Source organism: Buteo buteo, chromosome 7 (assembly GCF_964188355.1).
Source record: "Buteo buteo chromosome 7, bButBut1.hap1.1, whole genome shotgun sequence".
NCBI lineage: Eukaryota > Metazoa > Chordata > Aves > Accipitriformes > Accipitridae > Buteo > Buteo buteo.
The window spans coordinates 38,853,746-38,866,389 of NC_134177.1; the positions used below are offsets into that span (position 1 = coordinate 38,853,746).

General features: G+C 48.9%; 1 protein-coding gene across 4 annotated transcripts in view; it reads left to right on the forward strand.

Moving 5' to 3' along the window:
- The window catches only part of CAMKK1 (calcium/calmodulin dependent protein kinase kinase 1), a 110,883-nt gene that overhangs the window by 55,739 nt on the left and 42,500 nt on the right, over nt 1–12,644 (forward strand). For all 4 annotated transcript variants that reach the window (XR_012651055.1, XM_075032493.1, XM_075032492.1 and 1 more), the window contains 4 exons: nt 7,557–7,608; nt 8,191–8,324; nt 8,921–8,957; nt 11,407–11,428. Coding sequence is in view for 3 of the 4 variants with exons in the window: in XM_075032493.1 (XP_074888594.1) it covers nt 7,557–7,608; nt 8,191–8,324; nt 8,921–8,957; nt 11,407–11,428 (245 nt within the window). In the remaining variant the exon portion in view is untranslated. The remainder of the gene's footprint in view (nt 1–7,556; nt 7,609–8,190; nt 8,325–8,920; nt 8,958–11,406; nt 11,429–12,644) is intronic.

Sequence of the window (12,644 nt, forward strand, 5' to 3'; positions counted from 1 at the left end):
AGGCTGCAGAAGCGTATCGCTGATTTGTCTTGACATTTTCTAGCTATGAAGCAGGTCACCTGAAATTAGAGGCATGTGGGTGGTGGTATTCAGCACCTGCTGTGCATTGGAAGCTCGGCCTGGAATGAGCAGGCATGTTTTGTAAGGAAATGGGGGAATTTATTAGAAAGATGCTGAACAGTGTGGCCTAGCTGGGTAGTGCCTGGCTCCCCTGCATCTTACCGCCTTGCAGGATGCCTCCCTGTACACCGAACGGAACCTCACTGTCACATCAGGATGTGTAGGGTGCAGGGCAGAAGGCAAACCTTGGCTTTTAAATCCTTTGCTGAGCTGAAGCCAGAGTTGGAGGGTTTCAGATTCAGAAAGGCTGCTTATGCTGAAGGCTCCTTCTCTGTCCTTCCTCTTTCAGAGGCAGGTGAATCCTAACTGTCCCAGCTGGGATTCCTGCAGAATCTGTCTGCAGATGTGCTCATGTCCCTGGGCTTGCCCTGTGGCATGTTTTGTTCAGGCTGAGAGCAGTAGCTGGACAACTGGCAAAAGGAAAGCTGCCTTGCTGTGTGTTGCTGTGCCTGAAGGCTTGTGGAAACAGCTTTCGGTGGTTTCTCGTGGATCCCAGGGCAGGTATCTGCTGAGCAGAGCTCAGTGGTTGCAGTGCTGTTGAACCCAAACCCCGCTGCCCTCAATGCAGCCCTGCCAGTTTGGCCCTGCGCTTCAGCTGCTGTTCCGTACTATATTTGGTGAGAGGGGTCCTGCTTTCGCTGCTGTGATGGAGTGGCCTCACGTGGGTGAAAATGGGCCCATCAGAGCACCTGGGCAGACTTGCGTGCTTCTCCCTGTCCCAGTGCACAGAGCTGTTGGTCTTCACACAAAGGGGAATAAGAATATGCCAGGGAGATATAAAGCGTGCTCATTCCCTGCTACTCCCCAGCTAGCTTTTCCTCCCCGACTTTTGGATTGACAAGTGATATACCAGATTGGAGGGACCGGGTGGGAGTTGCATGCCTCTTAGTATTCATTAGCCCTTCTGTGCTTCCAGTGGGCATGAAATTGCAGGAGAAATGTCATGAAATGAAGGATGGAAGAGATGAGACAAAAATCTGGACAAAGTGCCCTGGAGCTGGCCAAGCAAAGGAACCACAATTCTTTCCATACCCTGTGCTTTCCAAGCTGACTCACCCTCTGTACCAGAGTGGTTGCTGTTTCCGATGGCTCCCTTTCTCCACTGCCCTCCGAGTCCTCTCTCCCATGCCCTGCAGCAGGACAGTTTTGTTCTGCAGAAAGCAATGGTGCCAGCTGTGGCTTCCCGGATCTGTCGGTTGCACCAGCGTAGGCAGTGCCAAGACCAGTGGTTTTGCTTTGAAAATTGTAATTTTGCTTTGAAAATTTACATTTTGGCACTGCCCTTTTGTTCTGGGAATCTTGATGCTGTGCTGTGGGCTGCCCAGGGCAGGCAGGGTGGTTGTCACAACTCGGCAGGGAGAGGTCAGTTTAGGATAGCATTGCCTGCTGCGTTCTTGTCCATGTTTTGGATGTAGGTTAACGCCATGGATGTAGATTTAGCTGGTCAAATCAAAGCCAAAAGTGAAAGCCTGTGTCCAGGTTAGCCTGGTGTGTGTTAGTTAATCCCCACTTAATCTCCATTTCTTTTTCTAATCTAAGCAAACACTTTAAAGCCACTGCAGCCTGAGAGTGACTCCCATGCCTGGGCACTTCTGTTTCAGCCTCGCTACCTGAAGAGGGAGAGGGTGCACAGACCCCCTTACTGTCAACATCGCAGGGACACACTTTGGTTCACCCCGATCCTCCTGTTGTGGGGGTTGAGGCAGGGTCCGAACCAGATCTCAGTAGCGACCCTGGGGCTGTGAAGGTGATCCTGGGAGATGTGTGGAGGGCTACAGCGGGTGGAGAGATGGGACCAGAGAAAGAGCATTGACAGTGTCTGCCTGCGTTTTATGGCAGTGAATGTCAGCATATGGGAGAGGAAAGGGCAGATGGCTGCACTGCTGCCGAAAGGCTGTGGTGCTAAGGTCTGTGTTTCATGTGCTTGCTACCCTTTTGGCTGGGGCAGTGGGAGCTTTCCTCCTTCCCCAGCTGCAGTCACAAGCAGACAGGCTGTGATCCCTGATTCTTCCAGGTGCCCGTGCTTGTGTTTTCCAGGGGGGCAAGCCGTGATTGAGAGACCTCCACTTTTCCAAGGTGCTAAAACAGCCCAGGAGCTGGCAGACCTTATAAAGCTTCAGAGAAATAGCAGCAAATTGCATAACTGGCTAAGGGTTGCTTAGCTTCCCACGCCTCCCAGTGTGTCTGACCCACGTGCTCTCTCAGTGCTGAGATAACTTCCATGCTGCTCTGCTTATCCTTCCCATCCAAGGCTGCGTTGCAGCAATGCACCCTGACCACCCGAGGGGCTTACCTAGTGCAGCTGCCTGTTACCAGCAGTTAGTAGAAGCAATTGCAATTCTGATAGTTGGGGAGGGCCTTTCCTGTGTGTTTAGTTTTCCCCTAATTTAGCTCTGGAGGGTTGTTTTTGTCGCAGTAGTAAAAAGCAATAACAGATAATTGTAGGAAATCAGCCCTTGGTTGGCCCTTAGTGAGCGGTCTCTAATAACCGATTCACATCTGCAGTGTTTCAGCATGAGGCCAGGGTGTTGCTGCCTGCTTTCTTTTCTTTAAGCTAGTGTGCTGCAATAAAAAGGAGCAAAACTTTAAAAAAGGAGAAAATTTTTGTTTTGGAGTATAATTGAGAATGTGACTGCTGATTCTTGCTAAGGCATGAGGCCTTTTGCTAGCTCTCTTCATAAATGCAGTTTTATAGGACCAGGATCTGTATCTAGCTCCTGTCAAAGCAAAAGGAAAGGTTTCTGTTGCTTTAATGAGTTTTGGATCTGGCCTAGAATTAGGAAAAACTCTCAAGAAAAAAAGCTGATCACCACATTTGGGAAAAATGTAGATGGGTTGTATTTACTTTGTGGTTTTTTTACCTTCCATTAAAGATGAGCGAGTGCTTCCAGGAGCTTTATCCTTCATTGCTGTGAACAACTGCAGTGCCGTGGATGGCTGTGAAAGTGTGCTGACTTGCATCAGCAGATGCAGGGAATGTTATTAGACCGAGGAAATTGAACTTTCAGCCCCAAGTACGCGACCCAGTGCTCCCTCCAAGGATGAGACCCCATCGGGATGCAGAGCTGGCTCCCAGAGCAGAGGTCTGTGCCCTGTGTTCAGTCCCTGCTGCTGCTGGGGCATGTGAAGCTGTTACAGCAGCACTCACAGGGCTCTGCCAAGGAATCCTTTACAGCTGGAAAGGCTTCAGTGTCTCAGTTTGCAGGAGATGCTTTGACAGTGACTGGGGAAAAAAGGAAGAAAAGCTAAGCTCTGTGAAAAAGCAGCAAATAAAAAGCAAAGGCAAATGTGTCCAGGCGGAGATCTAGTTTGGAGTCATTGTGCTGATGGAATTTGATTCTGTGGTGCCTCAGGTCATGTCTCCTTCCTGTTTTCAATCTCTAAATCAGCTTGCAAAGAAAAGTGGTTATGATGGACATTTGTTATGCTACTTCTGGACAAAAGCAATATCATTGTAGGTTGTCAGTGGGTTTCTCTCTTTTTTTTTTTTCTTTTTTTTCTTTTTTAATCTGGTTTCCTAAGAAACAAGATGTGTGTGATTGTGCTCTCTGCCTCTGTTTGTACCTAACAACCTTTGCATGGAGGGCTGTTTTCTGCAAACTCTCAATGATGGGGAGAAATTCCTTCCAAGTTTTTGAAAAGAGATGGCTGAACAAAGTGCTGCTGCTGAGGGAAAGGTCACCAGCAGCAAGCCTTGAACTTTCTAGCCCCTAGAGAATCCACTTTGATTGCCACCCAGGCAGGAAGGGAAGGAACGGCTCCCATGTTGCTCATCTTGCTTAAGTAACAGCTACTGAACCACTGTCAGCTGCACTCCAGTGTGGTGAGGACCAGGGAAATGATCTCTGGTTTACTTTAATACCCCGTGCTGCTCAGCAGGAGGGTTGCAAGGAGCTAGGTCACCCAGAGTAAGAGCAGGAGCCTCTGGGAGACAGCTGGAGGCAGGCAAGTATGGCTGCTCTGGGAAGGTATCCTGGCAGTGGTGCTGCCAGCCCGGGGCATCACGGCATGGGTGGGGCACAGCCTGCCAATATAATTCTGCTGCTGCTGTGACAAGTGGTGTCTGGAACAAAAGGTGACAAATGCAGGACAGGATTTTAGGGGTATGGCAGCTAAGGCTGTCTGGTTTAGGCTTTTCTCTCAGTGTGCGACACTCCTCTCTCCTGGCAGAGCTTCCCTCTTAGCCACTTTCTCTGTCTGAGGGATGTCGTTGTTCAGACAGGACAGGTGAGGAAGGGCTGGAAGTGCTCTCTGGTCTGCTTAGCACTCCACAGGGTGCTGTCACACACTAGCAGAGAACTTAGATAGATAGTAGCAACCTTTGAGCAACATCCCACTCCCCTGTGAGCTGCAGGTAGGGAATGTGCACAGGTCTTATGCTCTTGCAATGCAAGTGTCTCTGTTAGCAAATAAAATGACATCTTAAGTGCTGTAAGAGCATCACAAGGAACAGGTGATAAGTTCTCTTGGCTCAATCCATTTTATCACCTTTTCCTCCCCCAGATAATGGCTATTTTGCTGTGGTCATTACCAGCAGCAGGATGCAGGCTCCAGGTCTTGCTGTTCTGAAAGGTGCTGTGTCCCAGGCATCCCTCCTCTCCATAAACCTGGGATCTCCTGTCTCTCGGGGATCCTCATGAAGCAGCTTCCCTGTGGCTTCCACCTGCAAGGTTGCTAGGAGGAGAGCAGTAAACTTAGATAATAAAAGTACATCGAAGGAAAGCACACAGTTCCCGCTGCCTCTCAAAGGAAAATGTCACAATCCATGTCCACGTGTGAATAGTTGGAAGGAAGGTGGGTGCAAGGGCATGTGTGGAGGAAATCTCTAGACTGCCTCTTTTCCTGAGGAAGCTGAAGCAATACTTGCCAGTGCAGAGGGAAAATCCCTCGGCTTGGCTCTGAGCTGGTTCTTTATCAGAAAGGCATTATCTGGGTAATTAGCTCTGCCTGTGAGTACAAATGTCTTTGGCTCTTTCATGCATGTGAGCCCGGAAGGAGAGGTTTGCTGAAGCATCCCTGTGTTGCTGCCATTATGCGCAGCAACAATTCAGTGAGAAAGCCTTGCCCTGCCAGCTCGCGCTGTAATTAAAGTGAGGCTTCACTGCCACGTGCTCTTGCTTGTGCTCTTGTGATAATTAAGTGACTTTGGCCCATTGCATGATGAAGTTTTCTCTTTGTCCTCCTGTTCGCATTTGAAAGCGCAGTGGGACAGGTCTTCTCTTCTGATCCAGCCCTGCCTGTGTAGTAGCAGGTACCAGTGCTTTGAAGTTGGTGTAAGCATGTCCTGGTGCTTCTTCCATGGCAGTAGGGGTGGTTTACAGTCAGCTCACTTATGATACAGTAACCCTCACTTATCTCCCCATCGCCCCTTGTAGCAACCTTCAAGGAGTTTGGGTGACAGCAGTAGCTCTTGTTCTCTCTGTTTCTGTCCCCAAGAGCAATTCTTGTCTTTGCTGTCGCTGCTCTCTATACCTTTCTGTTCCCTCCAGCCTCTCCCCAGAGCTAGCCTGATGCAGGCACGGCTGGTGACAATGGTTCAATTCCCCAAGCACTGAGGCGACTTGGGAGCTTTCAGCAGCAAATTGCATCTTCTATTTCTTCTTTTTCTAAAGCTTCTTGCCAGAAGGAGAGAGGACTCAAGGTGGAATTGGCGCAAGGGGACACTTCCCCTCTCCAGCTGTGACACTGGTTGAAAGAAGAATAGGTGTATGAATCTCTGATTTTTTTTTTCCCACAAATTTTCTATATGGCGAGATAAAAGTGGGGAGTGTAGGAAGTCCTCCAGGCTTGGTCCTGGCCATCCTTGGAAGTGGTTGCGCACATCTCGGATCCTCTTTCAGCAGACCATGAATCATTTGGCTGTCTGTATTGGACACAGCGCTGTGCTAAGTAAAAAATAAGCACTTCTGAGTCTGTCTCTCAACACCATCATTTCCAACAGTTGGCTTGCGAGCTGTCAGGCAGGATTGAGAACTACACAGTGTCTCTTCTCAATTACACGGGTGCAAATCCAGAGGATTTCGCTGGATCAGTACCAAAAATAACGATCCTTTCAGCGAGCCATGAACCTGGCTGCAGTGGGAGCACTGATGGGAGGTGGGGGTCCTGGGGCACGTGGCGGCATCGCTGCCAGGAAAAACAGCTTGGGAAGGCACTCGCTGAAGTGGTTTCGGTGACTTGTTCCTGGTGTACATGTTAAAAACAGGTAGCGTGCGGAGCCTGCCCTCCATGGTATTAATGTAAAATTCCTTGGCATTTGACTGTGTCCTGCAGGAGTCCGTGGTTAATTATATTTTGCAGGGGTCACTCCAGTGTGAATTACAGATTTGGATGCTTAATTAATAGGAGTAACTACCCATTCTAGGGGAAGGAGCAAGTGACCGTCCCAGCTCCTGGGGGCATAGACTGTTTTCCTAAGCAAATTGTACCATGAGCTGGTTTCTCATGAAATATTTTTCTGCTGGGCCACTCGGGTCTGTCTGAGTGGCCCTCGGAAAGGTTATTAATGCACAAAGCAGGTGGAGGTGCAAAGACTGTTTATTAAATCCAGATTGCCTTTTGCCACTATGCTAATACCAATTGGATGGCAGAAAAAATTACTCTGACCCTCTCCCATGCCTCAGCTGCCTGGGTTTGCAACAGTGCCAGCATATGATCAGGTATGAGAAGGGAGGGACGCTGTTGGCAAAAAACCTGCTTCCCTCCTTGTGCCTTCACCATGCTCCTGCACAGAGCTGGCTTCGCCATTTCTGATGATGTAGGGACAGATGCCCATGAAGTGTCTTGTTCATGGTCTTGGACATGGTGCTGGATCATGCTGCAGGTCATCTGTATTGCTCTGGCAGCATGGAAGAGGTTTATGGGGCAAAAATAGTCTCTAAGAATACAAAAGGCTTCCCCGGGTAGTGCAGAGCTGGTGGAAGGTCTGTGTCCTCACCCTATTCCAGGTCTGTGATATAGGTTGAAAGGGTGTCAGGGGTATGGCTGTGACACTCCAGCTTTTTTCCTTCCTAGACCCTCTGGTAAAGTAAAGGTGGAGCAGCCTGGAAGTGGCTCTGACTTGCAGCATGGCCATAGTGTCGTCCAAAATAGCAAGTACATAAAGGTCAGCTAGAGGAACCCACCTCTTCTCTCAAGCTCCTGCCCCAAATGCAGAAGTTGGGCTCCTTTTTCTTTGTCCAATTTAAAATAAATCAATACCACTTATTTTTTTCATGGGAAAAAGATGAATGAAACAAATGGTTAGCAATGCCTTTAGGAAAGCCTGGGTCAGTGTGTGTGTGCATCTGTTGTGGCCACCACTAACCAGGAGACTTCTTCTCTAGGTTGAGGAACAGACCTGAGCCAGTCCCTGATGCCCAGCATACTTCTGGGTAACAGCAATGAGCACTTTGGCTCTTATTCAGTTTTAACACTGCTTTTTTTTCTTCCTTCAGGCTATGAAAGTCCTCTCCAAAAAGAAGCTCTTGAAGCAGTATGGATTTCCACGTGGGTATCTCACATTTAGAGGTCCGCCTGTTGTCCTCAGCCGGGCAAATGTCTCTGTAGAAAAGTTGTCTGCAAGGGATGTGGAGCTTGGCCTCAATTTAAAGCTGCCCAAGTAATTGGGGGCTGTTTAAAATGCAGTGGGTAGTGAAAGGGCAGGCACCACCACAGGAAAATTCAACACACTTGGTAATTAGGCTCCTGGCTCTGATTTTTTTAGTTTCTCTGAAGTGCTGACTCTTTCATGTTCACCGTCCATGAAGCCTAATTAAGTGCTGGAAGTTAGGTAGGGTAGATCCCCTCCTCCCAGGGGGTCTCCTACCCCCTCAGATAGCACCTGCCTCCAGTGGCTAGGCCATGGGACCTGGCAAACAGACCAGGCTGGGAAGTCAGTAGGACCTGATCTGAATGGGGCTTGGAGATCTCTGTCTGGGTGGAGACAGTGATGCTTTGGCTTGTTAACAAGGTGATGAGACCTTCCAGACTAGCTGGAGGTATCTGCAGAGGGGCCAGTGGCTGCTCACTCCTGCGTGCCAGGTACTGCTGAAAAATGAGTAGTTCTTCACCATGTTATCACAATTGCAGGTCGGCCTCCTCCCAGAGGGTCAAAAGCATCCTCCGGAGAGCAGCCAAAACCCATGGCACCACTGGACAGAGTCTATCAGGAAATAGCCATCTTAAAGAAACTGGACCACGTCAACATAGTTAAGCTGATAGAGGTGAGCTGCTTCTCCACCCTAAGCTATACTGAAACAAGTCTGGTTTGTATTGCAACAAAAGGATCTTTCTTCAACTGCTCCTACTTCAGCCAAAATTGGTTTAAAATAGTTGTTCAGAAATTTAGGCTGGTGATTCCAAGTAAGATCATACCAATTATGTATGACAAACTGACATACTTATCCTGGGCTTTGGGCTGGTTGCCCAAGAGAAGGCAGCTAGCTGTGCTGGTAGAAATAGCAGCAAGCTTTGACTAGTGAAACTTGTGTGTAGACAAGCCTGGGAAGGTGCACAAGTGCAAGACTTCGGTGCCATTTTCAATATTGGCTGAGGTCAGATTAGGACAAGCAGTGCCTTTATTGGTAGGCTGTTTCTCCAAATACAGGCAGAAGCCCAGACTTTTCTGGAGACAAGAAGATCTGTGTCCTTCAAAGCCCCGCTCTCTGCAGGAATCTCTAAATATTAGTCTAAGTCATTCTCAATGCTCTGCCACTCAGCACAGTGTTCAGGGAGCAGTAAAATGTTGATTAAAAATTGCTTTTCTTCTGCTCTTTTTCTCTTTTCCCCTTTCCCCTTATCTCTCTGTTATCAATTACAGGTCCTTGATGATCCTGCAGAGGACAACTTGTACATGGGTATGTGAATCACTATATGCTAACAGAACTGTCTGGTCTTAGAGCTAGTGGTGCAAGTAACATGTACCAGGGCTCGGGGTCAATACCAGGAGGAAACTTGTACCAACTTCAGCAGACTTATTTTTTCTGAAGTTATATGCCTGTAAAGGCAGCTGGGATGGAAGGGCCCCTTGCAGTAGGGTAAGGCAGCCTTGTGTCTTAGTACAGCTGTGCACATCTCCTTGCCATGGGGACACTAAAAAGATGTGACAGCAGCTCTGCCCTCCCCTATGTGTACGTCAGTTCCAGTCCTAGAGCCAGGAGAGAAGGGAAGGGTGCAGGATGGTTTTTCATCCTCCTGGTATGAGGTTGGTCTCTCCAGACTCCTCCTGTAGACTGTGGATACTGGTGGTGACTCTGGAAATCAGTCTTATCTCAGGGTGTTCCCTCTAACACCTGCAGAGAGACTGACCACCCTGCTGAGCCTCACAACCTCTTAAGATAGCAGCGCTCCTGCCTTTGGCCTCTGAGCCCAGACCCTGCCGTGGGGTGCTCAGATGGAAAGCCATAGCTGACTGCGTTAATGCAGAGGGCAGGGGAATTTCCACCCATTTTGTCTTCCTCTCCCGCAAACCTTGGAAGTGCCAGCCACAGCCTAACCCCAATTTGAGCAAAACCTGGAGGGGCAGGCCTGGGAGGCACTGAGGTGCCCTCTGAGGTGGGCCAGAGGAGGGGGATGTCTGACCCTATTACATCTCTGCTTCCTGGTAATGTTTCCTGATAAGACACGCTCAAAGGCTGCTTCTCATGAAATAATTATGGGAAGCTTTTGAAGCTGCCTGTAAAAGGGGGCTCTGCCTAGTAAATGAAGCTATTTGCCTTTGAAAGGCCGCTTTTCCCTTTTGGCTGAAGCCCCAGTGGCACTCCGGCAGCAGCATCGCAAAGACGCAGCCAAGGCAGATGCACGCGTGGTGGGGAGGGCGGCTGAGGCCATTGTTTAAAAGGCCTGAACTCCTGGGGATGGAGAGAAGGGGAGAGAGGAGGTAGCAAGCTTTTTTTTTGAATGAAAATAAATGCATGAGGAAGTCGAAAAAGCTGCAGAAAAGGAAAAAAAAAAACAACCCCATGCCAAAACCAAGCTATCCCTGTGGAGCAAGATAACACTCCCAGAAATGGCAGTAATAGCAGCAGGACAAGTGGGAAATCTCTTGGTCCCATTGGTGGTCCTGGGGAGATTGCACTGGTCCTTGGGCAGCGAGTAGTGTTTGTGTCTGTGTTAACCATGCCCCATCACCTCTTTGCTCTGCCTGGGGTCCTGTGAGTGGTTCAGGCAGAAAGATGCAGGCAAATCAAGCTCCTGCCTCTGGAGTTCCCTTGGCAGCAAGGGGAAGCTGTGGGTGCTCAGCGCTGCTCAGGATTGAGCCTTGTGCAAGTGGGTTTTCTCCCTCCTGCTGCTGACCCAGCCAATGATAACTGCACATTTCTCCTTCCAAAAATGTCCCCCACTACAAAGCAAAACTAGAGAAAGTGGAGTTTGCTCTTTGCTAATTTGCTCTTTGCTAAGTGCTGCTGTGAGCACTCTCTGCTGTGTGCTCATTGGGAAGAAAGCAGGGCATGGAGGGTGCTGATAGAAATTGAGCAACCTTCAATGGCACAAGATGGTTGAATAATGAAATGCTGCCACAAGCTGCAGCTTCTTCAGCCTGGAGAGCAAGAAGAGCCAGTGCAGGCTGGCTTGTTGTGTTTGTACCTTCAGTTGGTCTAACATCGTAGCTGTAAGCAGGGCTGCCTGGTGATTTGGGGAGGGTGATCTGCTCAGATTTCTTGAGAGGTGCAAGAAATCCCTTAGTAATTCATGAGGAAAGAGCTCTCCTACTAGACAAAGGCAGATCCTTCTCCTGTTTGCAGAACAGGTCAGAGACAGGATCAGAAAACACATTGCCACTACCCCCCTAAGACACAAAAACTCATGCTCTACAAACCTCAACTCACACTAACAAATCCTCTCCAATTGCTCCTGCCAGGGAGCATTTACCTCTGACAGCCATGTAGCTGTGCTGCTGATTGACACAGCAGAAATGGAGCAACATGTTCTTAAAGCATCTCATTCGGTATCAGCAATTTAGCAGACATATCACACCAAACACCCTGCCTGAAGGTACTGAAAAAGATGGGGCTCAAATCAGCAAGGGCTGACACTGGGAGCAGCAGAAATGTGGCTGATAAATTAGCACCCGCTATCTTCCTGTGTGGAGCTGGCAGGAGGTGGGGATATTTTTCTTTACTGAAGAGATGAATATTTTCATTTTGCTTCCTCTGGTGTCCTTGTCATGGGTGAGGGAAGAGAAGTGAATGGAGATAAATTGATTTTGCAGGTATAGGAGTGGATGTGTTTTTGTAGATGCTAAAAAATGAATAAGCCCAGTCCCCTCTTCTGATTCATTCATGGTTTGATTTCCTTTTCTTGCAGTGTTTGACCTCCTGAGGAAAGGGTAAGTAGCCTTCCTGGGATCCCTTGTGTTGAAATTTTTGGTGTGCATCATTAGCTTCCTATGTGAAATGGAGGTTTGATATGTACAGTGGGCAAACCGCTGTCTGCAAGCAAGGACAGAGCAGGCAAAATCCAGCTGTAGTTGCCTTTGCACTGTTACAGCCTGGAATGATGTGGTGAATAGTAACGGGCTGGGAGGACATGTCCTGGTGTCAGGCTTTGATCTGAAAAACAAATTTTATGCCAATGCCCCATCAGGTGCCTGGAAGAAAGGGTTTTAATAGGAATACTCTGCTGGGTTAACACCCACATCATGGCTTCCTCTGGCACAAGGGGTGTGTGGTTGCATCAACATTTACTTGCCACTCGCTGCCTTATTTTGCCCCTAACACTAACATATTGTGGGAGGCTGTTTTGTTGGCACATTTTTCCATAGCAGCAGAAGTGATAAGGTGACAGCAGTCTCCTCACTGCTTTTTGCTACACCTGCACTGATTCTGCAGCTCTGCAGAGTCACAGTGACATCAGAAGAGCTGTGCCCAGGATGGGGGAGATTCCCAAAGGGCTTATTTTTTCTCTCTGGCCCCATGAACAAGCCTCTTGCAGGCTGCCAGCTCCAGCAGGTTGCTGGTGAGAGGCTCCCCAGTCTCCCTGGTGACCGGCTGATGACTATCCTCTAGGAGAGGGGGAGGAACAAAAAGCTCCTGTAATCAGCTGTGGCCAGGGAACATGCAGCTCGGCCAAGTGCAGCCTGTCTGCCTCTAGCAGAAGGCAATTAGACTCCATTAGTGGCTCTGCCAGTCCTGCCGCTCACATCATTTCTCCCTGGTTTCAGCAGCAGAAAAATGTGCATGAAGAGGGAGGGAAGGCAGTGGCAGAAAAATGCAAATGAGAGATGAAGGTCATCAATCAAATGGGCAGCAAGGGAGAAGAGAGAAACGCTGCAGGAAGGATTTGCTGCTGGGTGCTGAGGGGAAGAGCTGCAGAGCCTGGTTTTGGCAATGGGCTATTCTCTGCCAGGGTTTGGCTTGCAAGGACGGTGTCTCAGGAGCACTCACTTAAATTCTGCTCGAGTCAGTAAGCGTATGTCCAAATGCAAGGTCAAGCTGATGAGCACAAGCAGGATTAATGCCCAGTGCAGTGATGTCCTTAGCTCCTGCCATTCATCCGCTGGGGAACAGAAGATGCTGACTAGCTCTTACAGCCTCTTTGCCCTC